The 22206-nt window shown below is 46.2% G+C and overlaps 2 protein-coding genes across 3 annotated transcripts; both read left to right on the top strand.

Moving 5' to 3' along the window:
* The first annotated feature begins 12495 nt into the window (after positions 1-12495).
* On the top strand, positions 12496-14159 carry LOC123098328 (probable protein phosphatase 2C 29). 2 transcript variants are annotated; one of them, XM_044520296.1, is made up of 3 exons: positions 12496-12896; positions 12974-13748; positions 13817-14159. In XM_044520296.1, exons 1-3 carry the CDS (start codon positions 12617-12619, stop codon positions 14022-14024), a joined length of 1263 nt encoding a protein of 420 aa, XP_044376231.1. In that variant the 5' UTR covers positions 12496-12616; the 3' UTR covers positions 14025-14159. The 2 variants fall into 2 exon arrangements, with proteins under 2 accessions (XP_044376231.1, XP_044376230.1); XM_044520295.1 differs by having other exon boundaries at positions 12508-12896; positions 12974-14159.
* Positions 14160-16594: 2435 nt separating this feature from the next.
* On the top strand, positions 16595-20505 carry LOC123098327 (cell surface sensor MSB2). The gene is made up of 2 exons (XM_044520294.1): positions 16595-19237; positions 19353-20505. The coding sequence occupies exon 1, from the start codon at positions 16845-16847 to the stop codon at positions 18030-18032; it is 1188 nt and encodes a 395-aa protein (XP_044376229.1). The 5' UTR covers positions 16595-16844; the 3' UTR covers positions 18033-19237; positions 19353-20505.
* Positions 20506-22206: the final 1701 nt, after the last annotated feature.

The following is a 22206-nucleotide window of genomic DNA, read 5'->3' as shown; positions in this document are numbered from 1 at the left end:
CCTTCATATCAATAATTGCACCAATCGTTCTAAGGAAAGGTCTACCAAGAATAATAGGACATGAAGGATTGCAATCTATATCAAGAACAATAAAATCTACGGGCACATAGTTCCTATTTGCAACAATAAGAACATCATTAATTCTTCCCATAGTTTTCTTAATAGTGGAATCCGCAAGGTGCAAGTTTAGAGAGCAATCATCAAAATCACGGAAATCTAGCAAATCGCACAAAGTTTTGGGAATAGTGGAAACACTAGCACCCAAATCACATAAAGCATAGAACTCATGATCCTTAATTTAATTTTAATAGTAGGTTCCCACTCATCATAAAGTTTTCTAGGGATAGAAACTTCCAACTCAAGTTTTCTTCATAAAATTGTATCAAGGCATCAACGATATGTTTGGTAAAAGCTTTATTTTGACTATAAGCATGAGGAAATTTAGCACGGATTGCAACAAGGAAATACAATCTATCAAAGAGCAATTATCATAATTAAATTCCTTGAAATCCAAAATAGTGGGTTTATTAACATCTAGGGTTTTGATTTCTTCAATCCCACTTTTATCAATTTTAGCATCAAGATCTAAAAACTCCGAATTTTTGGAACGCCTTCTGGGTAAAGGTGGATCATATTCAGTCTCATCATTATCAAGATTCATATTGCAAAACAAAGATTTAATAGTGGACACATCGACAACTTTTAGATCTTCATCTTTATTTTCATAGAAATTTGAAGAACACATTTTCATAAAAAAAATCTTTCTTAGCATGCATCCTAGCGGTTCTTTCTTTGCACTCATCAATGGAAATTCTCATGGCTTTGAGGGACTCATTGATATCATGCTTAGGAGGAATAGATCTAAGTTTTAAAGAATCAACATCAAGAGAAATTCTATCAACGTTCCTAGCCAATTCATCAACTTTAAGCAATTTCTCTTCAAGCAAAGCATTGAAATTCTTTTGTGAATTCATAAATCTTTAACACTAGTCTCAAATTCAGAGGGCATCTTATTAAAATTTCCATAAGAGTTGTTGTAGGAATTACCATAATTATTAGAGGAATTACTAGGATAAGGCCTAGGATTAAAGTTTCCTCTATACGCGTTGTTACCAAAATTGTTCCTACCAACAAAATTCACATCCATAGATTCATTATTATTCTCAATCAAAGTAGACAAAGGCATATCATTAGGATCAGAAGAAACACTCTTAGTAGCAAATAATTTCATAAGTTCATCCATCTTTCCACTCAAAACATTAATTTCTTCTATCGCATGCACTTTTTTATTAGTAGATCTTTCAGTGTGCCATTGAGAATAATTAACCATAATATTATCTAGGAGTTTAGTAGCTTCTCCTAAAGTGATTTCCATAAAAGTGCCTCCCGCGGCCGAATCTAAAAGATTTCTAGAAGCAAAATTCAATCCGGCATAAATTTTTTGTATAATCATCCACAAATTCAAACCATGAGTAGGGCAATTACGTATCATTAATTTCATCCTCTCCCAAGCTTGTGCAACATGTTCATGATCAAGTTGCTTAAAATTCATAATATCGTTACTAAGAGAGATGATCTTAGCGGGAGGAAAATACTTAGAGATAAAAGCATCTTTGCACTTATTCCATGAATCAATACTATTTTTAGGCAAAGATGAAAACCAACCTTTAGCACGATCTCTAAGCGAAAAAGGAAATAGCTTTAGTTTAACAATATCATTATCAACATCTTTCTTCTTTTTCATATCACACAAATCAACGAAGCTATTTAGATGAGTAGCGGCGTCTTCACTAGGAAGGCCGGCGAATTGATCTTTCATGACAAGATTCAACAAGGCAGCATTGATTTCACAAGATTCAGTATCGGTAAGAGGAGCAATCGGAGTGCTAAGGAAATCATTATTGTTGGTATTGGTAAAGTCACATAATTTGGTATTATCTTGAGCCATCGTGACAAGCAAGCAATCCAACACACGAGCAAACAAGAGACGGGCAAAAAGAGGCAAACGGAAAAGAGAGGGCGAATAAAATGGCAAGGGTGAAGTGGGGGAGAGGAAAACGAGAGGCAAATGGCAAATAATGTAATGCGGGAGATAAGGGATTGTGATGGGTACTTGGTATGTTGACTTTTGCGTAGACCTCCCCGGCAACGGCCCCAGAAATCCTTCTTGCTACCTCTTGAGCACTGCGTTGGTTTTCCCTTGAAGAGGAAAGGGTGATGCAGCAAAGTAGCGTAAGTATTTCCCTCAGTTTTTGAGAACCAAGGTATCAATCCAGTAGGAGGCTACGCGCGAGTCCCTCGCACCTACACAAAACAAATAAATCCTCGCAACCAACGCGATAAGGGGTTGTCAATCCCTTCACGGTCACTTACGAGAGTGAGATCTGATAGATATGATAGGATAATATTTTTGGTATTTTTGTGATAAAGATGCAAAGTAAAATAAAAGCAAAGTAAAAAGCAAAGGAAATAACTAAGTATTGGAAGATTAATATGATGAAGATAGACCCGGGGGCCATAGGTTTCACTAGTGGCTTCTCTCAAGAGCATAAGTATTTTACGGTGGGTGAACAAATTACTGTTGAGCAATTGACAGAATTGAGCATAGTTATGAGAATATCTAGGTATGATCATGTATATAGGCATCACGTCCGAGACAAGTAGACCGACTCCTGCCTGCATCTACTACTATTACTCCACTCATCGACCGCTATCCAGCATGCATCTAGAGTATTAAGTTCATAAAAACAGAGTAACGCCTTAAGCAAGATGACATGATGTAGAGGGATAAATTCATGCAATATGATAAAAACCCCATCTTGTTATCCTCGATGGCAACAATACAATACGTGCCTTGCTGCCCCTACTGTCACTGGGAAAGGACACCGCAAGATTGAACCCAAAGCTAAGCACTTCTCCCATTGCAAGAAAGATCAATCTAGTAGGCCAAATCAAACTGATAATTCGAAGAGACTTGCAAAGATAACCAATCATACATAAAAGAATTCAGAGAAGATTCAAATATTGTTCATAGATAATCTTGATCATAAACCCACAATTCATCGGTCTCAACAAACACACCGCAAAAGAAGATTACATCGAATAGATCTCCACGAGAGAGGGGGAGAACATTGTATTGAGATCTAAAAAGAGAGAAGAAGCCATCTAGCTACTAACTATGGACCCGAAGGTCTGAGGTAAACTACTCACACTTCATCGGAGGGGCTATAGTGATGATGTAGAAGCCCTCTGTGATCGATGCCCCCTCCGGCGGAGCTCCGGAACAGGCCCCAAGATGGGATCTCGTGGGTACAGAAGGTTGCGGCAGTGGAATTAGGTTTTTGGCTCCGTATCTGATCGTTTGGGGGTACGTAGGTATATATAGGAGGAAGAAGTACATCGGTGGAGCAACAGGGGGCCCACGAGGGTGGAGGGCGCGCCTTGGGGGGGTAGGCGCGCCCTCCTACCTCGTGGACTCCTCTTTTGTTTCTTGACGTAGGGTCCAAGTCTCCTGGATCATATTCTTCCTAAAAATCACGTTCCCGAAGGTTTCATTCCGTTTGGACTCCGTTTGATATTCCTTTTCTGCGAAACTCTGAAATAGGCAAAAAACTGCAATTCTGGGATGGGCCTCCGGTTAATAGGTTAGTCCCAAAAATAATATAAAAGTGAATAAATAAAGCCCAATAATGTCCAAAACAGTAGATAATATAGCATGGAGCAATCAAAAATTATAGATACGTTGGAGACGTATCAGGATGCCTACAGGGGCATCCCCAAGCTTAGATGCTTGAGACTTCTTGAAATATTATCTTGGGGTGCCTTGGGCATCCCCAAGCTTGATCTTTTGTGTCTCCTTAATTCCTCTCATATCACGGTTTCCTAAATCTCAAAAACTTCATCCACACAAAACTCAACAAGAACTCGTGAGATAAGTTAGTATAACCAATGCAAAAACTTTATCATTCTCTACTGTAGAAAATCACTAAAATTATTATTCAACATTGCATACTAAATGCCTCTACATATTTAATACTCATATCCTCAAATAGAATCATTAAACAAGCAAACATATGCAAACAATGCAAACATAACAGCAATCTGCCAAAACAGTACAGTCTGTAAAGAATGCAAGAGTATCAAAACTTATTCAACTCCAAACATTATGAAATTATACCAAACTGTAGAAAATTTATCAGATCTTATTATGCAAAAGGTTTCAACATTTTATCAATTTCTTACTTTCCTCGGGAATTTTTGCAACATTGATAAACTTTCTGTTTTCAAACAGCAACATCTATACTTGCAAGATAAGCATGGCAAAGGCTATACTTGACGTTTTTATTGAAATAAAAGATGCAAAACATTATTATAAATAACAGCAAGCAAATACTAACAAAATAAATTGACGCTCCAAGCAAAACACATATCATGTGACGAATGAAAACATAGTTCCAAGTGAGGTTACTGATAGTGTTGGAGACGAAAGAGGGGATGCCCTGGACCCCATGCTTAGTTGCTTGGATCTTCCTTGAATATTAACTTGGGGTGCCTTGGGCATCCCCAATCTTAGGTACTTGTCACTCCTTATTCTCCTCATGTCGACATCTCACCCAAAACTTGAAAACTTCAATCACACAAAACTTAACGGAACTTCGTGAGATAGGTTAGTATGATAAAGAGCAAACCATTTCACTTTGGTACTGTCAAAGACAAGATTCATAATTGTTTCCACACAATGCCTACTCTAGCAAATCATTTCCACAACTGATATTGAGCAATATAAGCCATAGAAACTAGAAAACAAGCAAACTATGCATTGAAAACTGAATCTGTCAAAAACAGAACAGTCTGTGATGATCTGGATAACTACCATACTTCTACTACTCCAAAAATTATGAAAAACATTGTACCACGTGAGCAATTTGTATATTAAACTTCTGCAAGAAGAATCAACTCAAGAGCAATCTTCTGTTTAAAATGAGACTCATTTTCGTGAGCGCAAAAGTTTTTGTTTTTCAGCAGGGTCAAATCAACTATCACCCAACATGATCCCAAAGGCTTTTCTTGGCACTTTATTGAAACAAAAGCAATAAAACATGATCAATACAGTAGCATAATAATGTGAACACACAAAAACAGCAAGTAAAAGTGTTGGGTTGTCTCCCGACAAGCACTTTTCTTTAATGCCTTTTTAGCTAGGCATGATGAGTTCAATGATGCTCGCATAAAAGATAAGGATTGCAACATAACAAGAGCGTCATGAATCACATGACAAGCACATTTAAGCCTAACCCACTTCCTATTCATAGGGATTTTGTGAGAAAACAACTTTTGGGAACAAGAATCAACTAGCATAGGAAAGCAAAACAAGCATAACTTCCAGGTTTTCAACATAAAGAGAGGAAACTTGATATTATTGCAATATGTAAATGCATATGTTCCTCTCTCATAATAATTTTCAGTAGCATCATGAATGAATTCAACAATATAACTATCACATAAAGCACTCTTTTCATGATTCATAAGCATAGAAATTTTATTACTCTCCACATAAGCAAGTTTCTTCTCATTCATAATAGTGGGAGTAAACTCAACAAAGTAACTATCATGTGATTGAAAATTAAAATCATGATGACAAGCTTCATGTTTATCATTATTCAATATGGCATACATGTCATCACGATAATCATCATAGATAGGAGGCATGCTTTCATCATAAAAGATTTTCTCATCAAAACTTGGGGGACTAAAAATATCATCTTCATCAAATATAGCATCCCCAAGCTTATGGCTTTGCATATCATTAGCATCATGGATATTTAAAGAATTCATACTAACAACATTGCAAGCATGCTCTTCATTCAAATATTTTGTGCCAAACATTTTATTGACTTCTTCTTTTGACAATTGAGCACAATTTTCCGAACCATCATTTTCAAGAAAGATATTATAAAGATGATCAATAATATGATGCAACCTCAATTCCATTTTTTGTAGTTTTCGTTTATAAAACAAACTAGTGATAAAACAAGAAACTAAAAGATTCAATTGCAAGATCTAAAGATATACCTTCAAGCACTCACCTCCCCGGCAATGGCATCAGAAAAGAGCTTCGTTGACAGGGTGTGAGTGTCGCTTACCTAACCTCCCCGGCAACGGCGCCAGAAAAGAGCTTGATGTCTACTACGCAACTTTATTCTTGTAGACACGTGTCGGGCCTCCAAGCACGGAGTTTTGTAGGACAGTAGCAATTTTCCCTCAAGTGGATGACCTAAGGTTTATCAATCGGTGAGAGGTGTAGGATGAAGATGGTCTCCCTCAAACGACCCTGCAACCAAATACAAGAAATCTCTTGTGTCCCGAACACACCCAATACAATGGCAAATTGTATAGGTGCACTAGTTCAGCGAAGAGATGGTGATAAAGTGTAATATTGATGGTAGAAATTTTTATAATCTGAATAAATAAAAACAGCAAGGTAACAAATATTAAACGGGCACAAAAACGGTATTGCAATGCTTAAAAATGAGGCCTAGGGTCCGTACTTTCGCTAGTGGAATCTCTCAACAGTGCTAACATAGTTGGATCATATGATTATCCCTCAAAGTGTAATAAAGAATCACTCCCAAGTTCCTATTAGCGGAGAACAAAAGATAGATATTGCTTGTAGGTTACGAGACTACCTCAAAGCTATTCTTTTCGTTCGATCTATTTAAGAGTTCGTACTAAAATAACACAAAACTATTTTTTCCGTTCGATCTATCCTAGAGTTCGTACTAGAATAACACCAAAGCAAGTTCATATTCATAAAAATTAATCCACACAAAGAACTACAAAGAGACCCCAAAGTTTCTACCGGAGAAAAACGTGCATCAACCCCTATGTATAGATTACCCCAATATCACCGCGGGAATCCGTGAGTTGAATGCCATAACATATGTCAAGTGAATCAATACGATACACCAATTGTCACCTCAAGTATTCATATCGCAAGACATATATCATGTGTTCTCATCTCTGAATATTCAATCCGACAAGACAAAACTTCAAAGGGTAAAGATTCAGTCCATCATAACAAGAGTATAGAGGGTAGAAACATCATATGATCCGACTATATTAACAAAGCCCATGATATAGATCACGAGAGAGAGAGAGAGAGATTAAACACATAGCTACTGGTACAAACCCTCAGCTCCGAGGGTGGACTACCCCCTCCTCATCGTGGTGGCTGCCGGGATGATGAAGATGGCCACCGGTGATGACTCCCCCCTCCGGCAGGGTGCCGGAACGGGGTCTAGATTGGTTTTCGCGGATACAGAGACCTTGCGGCGGCGGAACTTCTGATCTAGGTTAACCCCGAAGGGTTTTAGAATATTTGGGAATTTATAGTGCAAAGAAGGGGGGCAGGAGGCTACCGAGGTGGGCACAACCCACCTGGGCATGCCAGGTGGGCCTGGCGTGCCCTGGTGGGTTGTGCCCCCCTCGGGGCACCCCAGGTGCACCTCTGGCCCATTGGGTTCCTTCTGGTCCATAAAAAATCCCCGTGGAGTTTCGTTGCATTTGGACTGCGTTTGGTATTGATTTCCTACAATGTAAAAAACAAGCAAAAAAACAGCAACTGGCACTGGGCACTGGGTCAATAGGTTAGTCCCAACAAATGATATAAAGTTGCTATAAAATGATTGTAAAACATCCAAGAATGATAATATATTGGCATGAATACTTCATAATTATAGATACGTTGGAGACGTATCAGAGTCCCGTCTATATTTTCTAGACCTCTCTCTTGCAAATCGTGTTGTTGTCATCATCCACCAAAAAAGGGGAGATTGTAAGGTCATTCCTCTACTTTGTGTTTTGGATGATGATGACAACCCTTTGTTGGTCTAATCTTGTGCTATGTGCTTCAGGTCCTCGGTGATTAGGTTTGCATCGATTAGCTATTCTCTCTCGAAGGAAAAGATCGAAGACGGTGTTTGTCTACGTGTTTATCTCTTTGGTCGTAGCAAACCCGTACTATTAAGAGGGAATCCACATCAGAAGGAGTTGGGTGAATCATTCCACATACAGTTCTTCCTCACCCACCTTTGCCTTCCTTATTGTGTGAGAGAGGTTTCCCCTTCTTTTTCAACTGTTGCTGTGTTCTTCCAGCAGTTGTACCGCTGGCCCTTGGCACTAACCCAACCACCACCCCAGGGGTGATACCTTGGGGTTGAACAGCCCAGTCATGACCAAGCGGTTGTACCGCTGCCCCCGGGCGGTGGTACCGCCACCGTGCTTAAACTTGACTTCGGTGTGTCATTGGCGGTTGTACCGACCAGGTACCGCTCAACAACCGGCCTGGTTTCTGTTTTGATGCGGTACTTGGGAGGTGGTGGCCCGGTTGTTCCGGTTGTGCTCCGCACATCAGTACCACCGGTGCCCTAAGCGGTTCCACCGCTTAGGACTTAGCCACCCATGGAACCAGGGCCAGGCGGTTGCACCGGTGCAGTACCGCTCGATCACCGCTCACAGGGGTGACTCCCTACTGTTTCAAAGCGGTGGTTGTGCGGTGGCTGAGCAGTTTTTCCGGTTGTTCTCCACAACCGGTACTACCGCCTGTCTGCCCGGTTGTACCGCTTGATAGGGTTTCTGCAGGTTACCCGTGAGTCCCAGTTGTACCGGGACAAGGAGCAGTTGTACCGCTGCAGTGCTGTTTTCGCAGTGACGGTTGGATTTTAGGATTTTAGGGTTCGCTATATAGGGGTGAGCACAATCTTGCTGAGCATGGTGAGGACAACCATAACGAGGATGATATGGAGGCCCATGAATTGAAATCAACTAGCCAGAATTGTATTGCAATAAATTATAGGCATTAAAATCATTTCATGGTTCTTATCATACAGGGAAATGTTACTTTAAATTTAACAAGTCTCTGCCTATAATAATAATGGATGGTGTGTTTCTCTGATTTTTTTATCCATCCACCTCCCCTAAGTTGCTCATAAATAAACTTAAAGTAAATTACCCACCATGCCATCTGTAAGTGAAAATAACTCTTCGTTAATTGTTTCTCTGATTTTTTTCGTCTATCATTGAAACTGTCCCTAAAGTTGAAGTAAATTACCCACCCCGCCACCCGTAAGTGAAAAAACTCTTCGTTAATTGTTTCTCTTAATTTTTCATCCGCCATCGAAATTGTCCCGAAAGTTGAAGTAATTTCCCACCCCACCACCCGTAAAAGTAAAAAAAGAACATAACTCCAAATTATTCGTACATCATAGGGCCCTTCAGTTTTCATACATCGTGGGACTGGCCTTTTCTTTTCCTTCCCATACATGCATCGAGGATGTATTAAAAAAATACATGCATCAAGGATCAAGTCCAACATCGGTCATTGTGAGCATGTTAGAATGCATGTGTCTTACGTCTGCATGTGCGCCGGTTGATGCACAAATATTCAAATGCGTGTATATACATGGAGTGTGAATATGAACTTGATTTGAAGACCATGATTTCATTATCCCATTGCAACGCGCGGGCTCTTTTGCTATGCTCATTAAAATTTAGAAAATTAATCTTAGGCTGTATTTTTTTGTAATTTGTTTTAGTTTATTTCCTAAAAATATTGAATATCATTAGGGTCCATCGCCCATGTGAAGGTGTCACTTTTATGCAAAAAGTCAAGTTGTTATGTCTTTTTTAAACCGGTTTTATTTTGCACCACAATCCACATGTACAATCCATTGTATGTAAACCACATAATAGGAAGATTGTAGACCAATGTTTCTCTTCCTCGACATTGTCTTCTCTCTATACTGGTATGTATACCCCCCTCCCTTTGAAAAATTCTTCATGTCATATTCTTGTTGAATCCTTTTCTTGTTCTTTGGACCGAGGAGAATCGTCGGCATATTGTGGTCTTCTCTTGGTCCCAAATAATTTTCCCTACTTATGTTTCAAGTTTTGGTTGTCATATTTGGTCCTTCCACCTGGCAATCTTCTTATGGTGTTGTCATCGCGGGCCTTGGGAGATCCAAATGAATCGGTTTGGGCCTGCTGAGGTGTTGCAGCCATCTCCTACTAGTGGCGCTTCAAGGATATCTGGGAGCGGGACGGTCTTAGTCGTCGGTCTCTTCCCCAAGCAACCATCCTCCTCTTCAATCTTCATCGCGGAGGCCCACTATGTAGTTTCATGGGAGAGGTTGCTTTATTTCAAGCTCGTCGATGATGGTTTGTTCTCTAGTTGGGGGTCATCTATCGTTCAAAGGGTCCTCTGTCATTGCCAGCACAAGTGCTTCGACTCATCATTTGCCATCGGCATGTAATCCTTCCCATGTTCTCTGAGTGGTGTCCTTGTCGGGACTTGCCATCTATTGTTGATGAAATTGTTTTTATGTGATTTTTTGGCTTCTTTAGTTCCAACCTCCAGATCTCCGCATAGGAGATCCCCAACCCCGGCTTTCTCTTTCGCTTGCTGACGGGGCTGGAGTTCCCATCTAGTCAGCGACGAAGGTGCATGTCGGGCACGTGTATAGCCGTTTTGAATATCTGGCACCACTGGAACCGTTTCTCTTCATGTGGCAACTACCTAAGGCAGCTTCAGACACGTGTCTTTTAAGGGTGGTCTTTATTTTCTTCTACTTTACTCCTTTGTATATATGTGGGATGTAATCTTTTTTGTGTGTATGTATATTCGTGGGATGTATTCGATGGGACATACCCCCCCCCCCCCCGATATGAATGAAAGCGGGTCATCAAATGAGAGAAGGTTGCGAATGTGGATAACGGGGTGGCCTGGTAGTCGGCAAGGGAGTGTCGTGTCATCACAAAGTGGTCCTTTTGAGTTTGACAACTCGAGTGAGGAAATTGTGTTTTGAATTTAGCTAGTCTACACCATAGTCTATAGGTACATTTTTTGTATGTAAACAACATATAATAGGAAAGGTTTCATGTAGGCGATAGTCTTCTTTGGCATTGTCTTCTCTTTGCCTCGGTCTCCACCCCCCCCCCCCCAACACACACACACGCACTTGAATAATCATTCCTATCATGTTCTTATCAAATCCCCTTAACGTTTTTCAGATCGAGGAGAATGGTCGACAGATCATTGTCTTTTTCTTTGTCCAAAATAAGTTTCCCTGCTTTTCTGTTCCAAGTTCTGGTTTTCACATTTGGTCCTTTTTTCTCCCTCGCAATCTTCTTCTGGTGTTGTCATTTTAGTCCTTGGGAGATCTAAGCGGATTGGTTCGGCCCATGACACGGTTTATTCGTTTGATGTAAGTTTTGGGACATTCTCCTACTAACAATGCTTCAAGAATCTTCTTCTGCACTATCGGCGGGTGAGCGGGGTGGTCTTCGTCACTGGGCTCGTCTGTAAGCAGTCGTTCTCCCCTTCAACCTCCACCATGAGGGCCCACTATGTTGTTTCTGGGAGAGGCTGCATTGCTTCAAGCTTGTCGGTGTTGATTATTGCTCTGGTTGGAGGTTGGAGTTCCCCTCTGGCCGGCGATGGTGGTGCATGTTAGGCACGTGTGCGACGGTTTCGGCTAAGTGGCATCCCCTAGAGCCGCTTATCTTCACGTGGCAACTCCTTTAGGCAGTTTTAGACACGTGTCCTTTAAGGGCGCTTTTCTTTTTCTTTTATTATTATTATTGTGCCACCTTGTATATCTATGGGATATAATCTTCTGTGGGCCTATTTTGGGCCCCACCTGGCCCCACCGGATGTGAACGGAAGCAGGCCTGTAGAAAAAAAGAAGGTTGCATATACCGGCAAAGGGAGCGCCGTGTCATCACAAAGTGGCCGTTTTGAGCTCTTTTTTTTTTGCGAATTGTGGCCGTTTTGAGTTTGGCAGCTCGAGTGAGGAAACAGAGACGAACAGAGACAAGATTACAAGTGTTGGCACACGTCCGATCCGATGGCATTGAAATCCAATTTCCATTCTCGAGGAACGCGAACGACCGTGCCTGCCAGACCATACCACATTTCAGAGCAAGGATATATCTTCAGGAATTTCAGAGACTACTAGAGTTCCACTACCCCATTCCACACAACTTCTCTCGGAGTAAACGATGACAGGACAAAACTAAAGCCGTGATATATCGGTGCACTTTTCCCCGAAAGTCTATGAGATATGTGACCGATCCTCCGTCCTACGGCCGGACGTGGCAGCAGCATTTAGCAACCATGCGTCCCTTTCCCATCAGCCGTAGCGATGATGCACGTATCAATCAATTTCTCCGGATGGGAATTGAGCTAGAGCTAGAATTCCTGCGCGGGGTCGAGGAAACTAACACGTTCGGGTTCAGACGGTCGGTCGGCCACCGATCGGTCGCCGGTGCGTCGTTGAGATGTCTGTCATCCGGTTCGCATGAGACTGGAAAAAGAGTTTGAACAGCCAAACTTAACGAACGCGTCTTCCACGCACGCACCCCTCGTTTCTCGTCGCCGTGCCGTGCCCCCGCCATCCACCGCTGCCATCCCACGCGCTTACCCCGCCTATGAGTACACCAGGCCACCCGCCCGGCCGCTTGTCACACTCGCGCTCCACAACACACTCCCTTGGCCTCCTCCTCCGCACCTCATTCACACCACCCCCAACTCACGATCGATCGCTAGCCTCGCCGGAGCATGAGGGGTTCACGGTGGTGCTGCTGCTGCTTCGGCCGGGGCGGCGGCGGGGCCGGGCGGTCGGGGAGCGTGGGCGACGACGGGCTGGTGTGGGACGTGGGCCTCAAGGCGCACGCCTCCGGCGAGTACTCCGTCGCCGTGGCCCAGGCCAACGAGGCGCTCGAGGACCAGGCGCAGGTGCTCGTCTCCCCCGCCGCCACGCTCGTCGGCGTCTACGACGGCCACGGCGGCCCCGACGCCGCCCGCTTCGTCAACGCGCGTCTCTTCTCCCTCATCCAAGGTTTGCCTCCTACTCGTTCAACGCGCGTGTTCGTCATGCACAACTTGTTTGTTGACTCGTGGGTTCGTTGGTTGCAGAGTTCGCGTCCCAGAGCGGAGGCATCTCGGCGCAGGTGATCAAGAGGGCCTTCGGCGCCACGGAGGAGGCGTTCATGGGCATGGTGGAGAAGTCGTGGCCGTCGCAGCCGCGTCTCATGTCCGTCGGCTCCTGCTGCCTGGTGGGCGCCATCGAGGGCGGCACGCTCCACGTCGCCAACCTGGGCGACTCGCGCGCCGTGCTGGGCCGCCTCGCCAGCACGGGCGGGAAGAAGCGGAGGGCGGTGGTGGCGGAGCGGCTGTCGCGGGACCACAACGTGGCCGACGAGGAGGTGCGGCGGGAGGTGGCGGAGGCGCACCCGGACGACCCGCACATCGTGATGAGCAGCCACGGCGTGTGGCGGATCAAGGGGATCATCCAGGTGTCCCGCTCCATCGGGGACGCCTACCTGAAGCGGCCCGACCTGTGCAGCCCGGCGGTGATGCAGTCGCTCTGCCCGTTCCCGCTGCGCCGCCCGGTGATGAGCGCCGTGCCGTCGGTCACGTCCCGCAGGCTGCGCCCCGGCGACCAGTTCATCATCTTCGCGTCGGACGGGCTGTGGGAGCAGCTCAGCGACGAGGCCGCCGTGGGCATCGTGTCCCGGAGCCCGAGGAAGGGCGTGGCGATGAGGCTCGTGCGCGCCGCGCAGCTGGAGGCGGCCAGGAAGAAGGACATCAAGTACGAGAGCATCGCGGCCATCGAGAAGGGCCGCCGGCGGCGCTTCCACGACGACATCACCGTCGTCGTGCTCTTCCTCGACAGCAGGTGCGAGGGCACGCCGCAGCCGACGGCCGGCGCCGGCGGGATCGACGGCACGCGCGCCCCCGTCGACGTGTTCTCGCTCGGCCCCGACGACCACGGGGACGACCCGACCAGGCCCGTGCTGCGCTGATCGATCCGCCAGCCGGTCAGTCGGTCAGCGACGTGGATGTGTGGTTCCGTAAACGTGCTAGCGGTGTTAATTTTCGGCGACTTTTGCTCTCTGGAACGGAAGATACGGGAGCATGCGTTCTTTGCTTTCCGCGTCGAATTAAGAGGATTATTTATGTTTAATTAGTTGTGTAGATAAGTAGATAAGCAGTGCCGTGTCGTGTTGGTGTGAAGAGAATTAAGTGGTACTCTGTGCTCAAGCTTCTTCTGTGATCAATTCAGAGGTTGCTTTGCCCCCTCCAATTTTTTTTTTTTTTTTTGAGGATTTGCCCCCTCCAATTCTGTTATGCCAATGTTCGTGTTTTATTTTACTCAAAATAATAATGGTCTTGTTTTTAGGGAAATCTTAGGTGGGGAACGTCGGCCACGGACGTTTTGCCAGCAAACCCTTCCTAAACCGCACGATCTCCATCCGATGGATGGCAGTTTCATAAAAGAAACATGAAAGGAAGGAACTGCCATGGCAGTTCCTAAAAACCGCCACCCTGCCACCCCCTTAAACGCATTAAAAACCGCCATCTCCCCCGTTCTCGTGAACGGACCCTAGTTACGCTCGTCTTGTTTTTAAGGCAAAGCGGGAAAGTAGTTGTCAACGGACGAAGGAAGATAGTGTAAAGAAACAGATATGCTATTTACTAGGTGCCTGAAATTTTTTCAAGCGCCAAACGAGTTAGAATGAGTAGGTCCGAGCTAGAGACGGTGAGGCCGCGACATCGACGGCGGAGGACGGGAAGGAGGTTCTTGCCGTGGGTGCAGTGTGACGGCTGGTCGATGACGCTAGAGGAGGACGGGGCTTAGAGAGATGATCAGGGCGGCGCTAAACTGCTAGAGAACAGCGTGGGGAGGCTTGGCGTGCGTGAGAGAGGGGGGGGGGCGACGGTTTGGCCAGCGGTACGTGAGGTAGGGGGGTGTCGGGAGGATAAATACAAATGAAGAAAAGGAATCCAACGGTTAGAAAAATCAACTGACATTGATATATTTTTTTAATATCGGACGCCTGAAAAAATATTGAGTCCTATAAAAAAAACATTCAAGGGCTCGCTGGTAAGCAAGCAGCCGGCGGCAAACTCCTTTGGGGAGAGCGGTGCATGAGCGCACCATTTCATCAGCGGTCCTAGTCTTTGCGGACAGTTTGCCGGAGAATGCGAGAGAGTGGGCTGCTGCTGCTGCCGCAGCTATCGTGGATCAGTTCAAACGACACTCGTGACTTCCTCCGGTAAAAGGGGTGGCATCTTCCAAATGGCATTATGTCTCGGCGACTTGATGGAAGGTGTGTTGAAAGCAAGTAGACAAAAAAGGTTAATTGCTTTGAAGATATGCTGGCAATGGACTGGATGGAGAGGGTCCTTCCGTGATAACGAGGCCGTTGAACAAGACAAACAGGGAATTTCAAGTACCGTTGTGGTCCTTGTTAAATTATTAGTCCCCCTATAAAATATAAGACTTTGACTAAGATTTTCATGTATTATATGTTCATAAAATTAGTATAGAGGCATATGAAATAAAGTTATTTCGCAAAACAAATACGTCGATGCCATTTATACATGCTCAATCCATGTACTTTGATATAGATTAGTGGTCAAAATCATGCATCGAAGACCATGCATAGTCAATCGCGTCTTATATTTTGGAAAGGAGGGAGTATCATCGAAGAACATGTGCTAAAAGATTCAGGTGCCAGTGCTCTGAAATTCATATTCAATTCAGAGTGCAAGATGAACCGGATTCTTCTGGACATGGGTGAAGTACTGGAGTGAATTGCAAAAAATATCGACATCGAAGGCTAGGGTTGCAGAAACCACACTTCTACAGTTTTGTCTCAAAAACCACTAATTCTGAGTTTAATTTTTTGCAAAAAACACTAGTCGACGGCTTAGGCCGTTTTGAGTATGATTATGACAAGTGGGTCCCGCGAGACAGGTGACGTGGCAAAAAAAGTCAATTACATCCCGCTACAATTTTATTTTGCAAGAGGACCCCTGAAAAAAAGCAATCGGGTCCTCCAGTACGGTGGTGGAACGCCGGCGGGCACTCCCTCCATGTGTGCGGTCGTCGCAACTGCTGTGCTTCGGCAGCGGGGAAGAGGGGTGATCCGGCGTGGTCGGGGACGGGCAAGACGGCATGTATTCGGCGGCGATGTCGGTTAGGATGGCAGGGCAACGGAGCTCCGACGGCGACTTGAGCATCGTGCGGCCATGGATGAGCTCAATGGCGTGCTGCAGGAGAACGACGACGGCGGCAAGCATCAGATAGAGATGGGAGAGATAGGCGGCGCCGGCGGCTGCGGAGCTCACTGTCAAGGGTCGATGGGCTGCACGGCAGCAAGGGGCAGGGGAGGCGCGGTGGAGCTGCGGCTCGCCGCACGGCGCCCTCGGTCCGCACGCCGGCGAGCTCGAGCGCCCCAGTGGTGGCGGAGCTCATCGTTGAGGTTCCCCGGGCTGTGCCGCAGCGAGGTGCAAGGGCAAGGGATGGAGCTGCAGGGGAGCCGCGGTGGAGCTGCTGCTCGTGGCCAAGCGGCGTCGGCCCGCACGTATGCGAGCTCGAGAGCGCCGGCGGTGGAGCTCGCAGCTGCTCCTGGCCATCGTCTCTTTCCCCGTTGTCAGCCCCCTTTCCGGTCATGGGCTGAGAGTGATGGGCTAGGCCCAGCCGGCTCCCTACGGCAACAACTACAAGTAGGAGGGCCAAAGCATCAGGCGAAGGTATCCGCGTAGGATAAGGCGAAACGGCACGACGGCTCCCGTCTCCTACCTCTGGTCCTCTTCCTCCTGTTCTTCTTGATTCCTCAAATCTTGTACCTCCATTGCTACTTGTAATCCAAGCTTGTATCCCATAGATCGTGAGAGAGATACCAGGTTCTTAACATCTGGTATTCAGAGCCAGTCCTCCATCCCTTTCCGCCCCAAATTGTCTCTCCCAGTCATCGCTTTCTTCCTGTTTGACAAAATGTCTAGCCACCAAACGTCCTCAGATCAAGTTCTCAGCATGGTGGTGGAGCAAGCAATTTACCCAATCACCGTTGAGGTGATGTATTCCCTCTTCGGTCCCTTCGGTGTTGAGCAGTTGGTGGTGTATCCCCCAACAATATCAGAGGATGGACAGCCATGTGTGGCGGCGGATGTGCGGTTTTGTTCGGCACACGCGGCGGCGCACGCGTTGGCATACTGGGACGGCCGCTGCATCTACTTCCGGTGCTGTCGACTGCAGATGTGGAATGCTACGCCTGACGTGTTGCCGGCGCCAACCTCACCGCCAACGCGCACGGCAACGCCGGATGCGTTCATGGCGGGCGATACTGCTGCCTCGGCACACTCCACTGTCTTGGACCCCTCCGTCAACATCCCTACGGCGGCCAGCACCAGCACGCTGCCTCACGTCCAGGATACACCCCCCAAGTCTTCCCTCGATAGCAAAGGCCGCGTCCTCGTCACAAGCACGACCGAGTACACATTGGTGGCGGCAAATCCAGAAGTCGTCACCGAGCTCGCCGTCCTCCCCGGCGACCTCTCCTCCACCACCAAGGCCCAGGAGATCCCCAGGGTCGCCCATGATGCAGCCCCGGTGTGCATCGCGATGGTGCCCGTCACCTGTTCGACGGAGTGCTCGACCCAGGTCGACACCATCGACAGCGTCGACAAGGTCCATGACACCACTGCTTCCATCTTCCCCACGCCCACAGTCGACATCCAGCATGCCCTCGACACCACCGTCCACGTCGCCAAGGGTTTGGGACCATCCAATGGTGACGACGAGTTCGTCCGCACCATCGGCACTCCGCCGCTCGCGTCGCCAACAATGCTGATGTCGCTGCTTCCAGCAGCCTCCCCGGCGCCTATCACCGACTCTGCTCATCGTGCCATTAACGGTGACTCTATCCCGCGGGTGCCCCTGGACATGGAGGAAGTGCTTCTGCTCACTCAAGCCCCTTGCATGGTTTCAGTCGTCACTTCTATGCAGCTGCTCGTGAACCGTGACTTGGACGACTCCCTGCCAACAAAGTGTTCACATGTCTGCCTCAGTGACACACCTATGTCCTCATTAAGCATGATGGTGTCTCCGCGCATCAGGCACGAGACGCTAGTGCTACGGCCGATGCCGTGGCCATCGCTTTTGAAGGATTCCACAGAGGGATAGAAGGTACGACCTGTTGCATGGCCGTCTTTTGCTTGCTTGATCTCCATGGTGCCAAGAGATATGCATGTCCTGAGTCAGCCGATAATGCAAGTTGTGGGTGATCTGAACCTGGGTATTGTGGAACGGGGACTAGTTACCTGTTCTATGGCCGCACATTCATTTATGAGCATACAACAAATGGGCGCTCTAAGCACAGGATGTTCTAACAATATTTTTGTTCACTTCATGCTAAGTGCGCAATATGAACTAGGCTGTGTTGCTGTTATTTACTTGCTTGAGGACTTTTTTAGCCCAGTTAACCTTGAGTGGCGACCGGAAAGGCCACTGCTAGTAAAAGCTAATTCCAGCAAGTTGTGTTCATTCGGGAAGTGTGATTCATATTCCACATTATGCTTGTTCCCTTGGAATCCAGGGGATTATTTGCTCAGAATAACCATGGGGTTTCTTACTGCTAGCAGTGGTTCACAATGGCATGTTAAGTGTATCATTGCGCAGTCCGGTCAGTGCTTCTCACGGATTGTAAAAATCGAGTGGTTGTTTCCTATTTGTCCGAAGATGATGACATGGTGCTTGGTTTTACTATCTCCTGCTAACAATGATTATGAGCTGTGGCGTCGACCAGATCAAACAAAAAATGTGGTTTGCTTGGGAAGTTCAGAATATTGCATATTTTTCTAGCCCCTCCAGTCAAGCTGCAACCATGGCCTTCCTGCAGATTATCACTGATTTCTCTAGCTAGCATCTCTGGACAATGGATGTTTAACTACGACGAGCATGTTGTTGTATCTAGTATTCCATGGCATGAGAAATCGCAGAGGGCCATGCATACCAGGAGCATGTCAGTGAATTGGTCATTTTTGAGTCGAAGGGAAATTAAGTTTCGATCGGAAGCGGACTATCTTGAGGAACCATGTTCAGTTTGGTCTGACTGCCACCATACTGCAATTATTTACTTGAGGGAAGAGGGAATTATGGAGAGAAAAATACCCACCGTGCAAGCAACTTCTAGGGGGTGGGAATGCAGGCAACAAGAATGCTCTGTGTCCCTAGACCACCTACCAAACCCCCTGAAGATTATGACCCTTGCATGGAGAAGAATTCACAAAACAATTTTATGCTTCCTTGTAATCTTCTGCCGGACAATGGATGCCTCAAGTGTCACAGAGTTCATAGAGAAACCGGGTCAAAACTGCTGAAACCATCAGGTATTCACTGTGTAAACCACCATGTTACTTTGAGGTTGGTTGTTCTCAAGCAAATCTGAACCTGAATGAAGTCAGTGCTCCTGTTGTTGACATGTTTGCGAACAAAACTAATCAGGTGTGGGGGTTATTTCTCTGTTGCAAGCATCCACCTGATCCAGCAGCCCTGTGCCTGCATGAGCCGCAACTGCATACCAGTTCAATTGCTACTGATTTTCTTCTGGGAGTTCCTGCTTCTATTACGTGCTTCAGTCTGGCTATTTGTCCGCCGTTGTGTCTGAAGCTATACCGTATGAACTGGCGACATTACTGCATCCTCTGTTGGACACCTCCAAGCTGCAACCCGATGACTACAACAACAGGTGTCGCCTGCTTCTGTTCATTTCTGCTATAGTGGTGTTGCAGATCGAAAGGGGCATCTACCGGATGGGCACCTCTTGGGATCCTGGCGGACCGACATGCTTGATGTTACTGGAATTGACTCGACAAGCGTCCTATGAAGGAGGGAGGAGCGTCATCATTGTCGTCATCGTCTTCACACAAAGCTCCATCGACTGCAAGTGCTACCTCGACTTCAACCGCGACGGTGCCGACAACGACTACGACGCCTTCTTCGACGGGATTTTCATCGGCCACAACAACTACCTCTCCATCGTTGCAGTCTACCTCGACTTCAGCTACCGCAACGGCTCCAACCAAGCCTGGGAACATCGAGCGCCATGGGATCCAGGAGATCCTCGGCGGCGTTGGCTTGAGGTCAAGCCGAGTCTCATCCAGGGAGGGATGTCGGTGACTAGATCGTGCCGGGTCCTCAAGTCAGCGAAGAAGCAACGCGCGGTGCACGACCGAGCATGTGCTCCCGTCCCCCAGATACTCGCTACCGGCTTGAGGGCAAGCCGGCTTTCAAGGGGGAGGGGATGTCAGCCCCCTTTCCAGTCATGGGCTGAGAGTGATGGGCTAGGCCCAGCCGGCTCCCTACGGCAACAACTACAAGTAGGAGGGCCAAAGCATCAGGCGAAGGTATCCGCGTAGGATCAGGCGAAACGGCACGACGGCTCCCGTCTCCTACCTCTGGTCCTCTTCCTCCTGTTCTTCTTGATTCCTCAAATCTTGTACCTCCATTGCTACTTGTAATCCAAGCTTGTATCCCATAGATCGTGAGAGAGATACCAGGTTCTTAACACCCGTATGCGGCTATGGAGCTCCCTGCTCGTGTGTCGTGTCCTTGTCCTCTTTCTTTTATTATTTGAAAAGAGGACATTATCCTTTTAGGCTCCTTTTCAAATTAGTCCCTGTTATTTTGTCTATTTGCGAACTGTTATGTTGTGCCACGTCACCCTGTCTAGCGGGACCCATCTGTCGTAATCGTGCTCAAAACGGCCTAAGCCGACTACTAGTATTTTTTACAAAAAATAGACTTAGAGTTAGTGATTTTTGACAAAAAACTGTAAAAATGTAGTTTCTGTAATCTTAGTCTTTAATGTCGATGTTTTTTGCTATTCGAAGTACTCTGATCTGAAACAGAAGCGATGGATTCTTCGGCTCTTCTGTCTACGCAAGCAAAGCGTACATCGTACGTGGAACTATAGCTTTGACCTGCCGACCGAGTCAGAGTCACGAGTCAAGGCTAGGCTGCACCCAACATAGCACAGTACACGTTACCACCGGAGTCGGCGTGTCGGCGTCCATCGTTTCCAGGTGTCGCGCGTCCCTTCTGCTGCTGGCATTTCTTTTTCATTCGGATCAATCTTCGTAGTCACTAACAAAAGTGCCCGTGCTTGCAACGGTACAAAATAACTAACAATTAATACTACCTCCCTTCTTCACCATCATTTAAAAGAGCAGTAAATCTTCGCTGGTCGTTTTTATTATTTGTTTTTCTAGAATTCATTTGGGTGTTGTTTTAGAATAGTCACTCGAATAATTAGTATCACTTTATTGAAATAATCCTTATCACTTTGTTGAAATCATATAGTTTTGAATTAAAGAAATCTATAGTTATTTTAGAGTATGTAATAAAACATACATGTGATAAGACACATACCACTATCCTATCCCTAGGATACGTAGAAGCATATGGCATATGCACGCTGCATGCGTGTTGTAGCCAATACATGCGTACACTAGTAGAAAAATGGTCAAATGTGAAGCACATTAGTGCCGGTTTGATTTTGAGCCGGCACTAATGTGTCCATTAGTGCCGGTTCCAACGGCTAGGCGGGCGGAGATCATTAGTACCGGTTCGTGAGCAACCTTTAGTACCGGTTCGTGTCACGAACCGGTACTAATGAGGCTGCGTCAGGCTGTGGTCAGGTTGGGGCCCCACGGGCACCTTTAGTATCGGTTCATGCCATGAACCGGTACTATAGTTTTTTAGTAAGCTGTTTTTTAGTCCCACCTCGCGAAGAGAGAGGCACCAGGAGCGGTTTATAAGCCCTGAGTGCAGAGACGATGAAGGAAAGGCGCAATGCTCATCTGCACGTTGCTTAGCTTTAAGCCTTGAGGAATAGTGTAGACTGCACGGAGCTATGTGCAGTGCAGTTTGCACTATTCCGAAAGGCTTGAAGCTAATTAACGAGCATTGTGCCTTTTTTTATCTTTAATAACTTATTACAACTCCGGACTTCTTGTGTTACGGCAAAAACTGGACGCACTTCGTGTACAAACTGGACAATCTCTTTCGGAGTATCAGGGTTTCGGACGAGAACTCATCTGTTACACTGGCACTTCATTTTTTTAAACTTATTACAACTCCAGACTTTTTTTGCGTTCCGTACGCACCATTCAAAACGACGTCATCAATTTTCAACACTTTTCGACATCATTTGCTATTTTGCAGTCATTTACCGATTTGTTTAGAGAGCTAAATGACCGTGAAATTGAAAATCACTACAAAATGAACTCTGAAAATGTCGAAACTTGGCATGGTATCATCATTTCACCCACATAGCATGTGCAAAAGAGTAGAGAAG

Source organism: Triticum aestivum, chromosome 4D, assembly GCF_018294505.1.
Source record: "Triticum aestivum cultivar Chinese Spring chromosome 4D, IWGSC CS RefSeq v2.1, whole genome shotgun sequence".
NCBI classification, from domain to species: Eukaryota; Viridiplantae; Streptophyta; class Magnoliopsida; order Poales; family Poaceae; genus Triticum; species Triticum aestivum.
This window is presented reverse-complemented; position numbering and strand designations above follow the sequence as displayed.

What these genes read in the sequence shown, in the direction of transcription:
- LOC123098327 (XM_044520294.1), top strand. Translation starts at nt 16,845, where the DNA reads ATGTCTAGCCACCAAACGTCCTCAGATCAAGTTCTCAGCATGGTGGTG.
- LOC123098328 (XM_044520296.1), top strand. Translation starts at nt 12,617, where the DNA reads ATGAGGGGTTCACGGTGGTGCTGCTGCTGCTTCGGCCGGGGCGGCGGC. An exon ending in TCTCTTCTCCCTCATCCAAG is followed by an intron (nt 12,897 to 12,973) that starts GTTTGCCTCCTA and finishes CGTTGGTTGCAG; the next exon opens with AGTTCGCGTCCCAGAGCGGA. An exon ending in GACAGCAGGTGCGAGGGCAC is followed by an intron (nt 13,749 to 13,816) that starts GCCGCAGCCGAC and finishes TGTTCTCGCTCG; the next exon opens with GCCCCGACGACCACGGGGAC.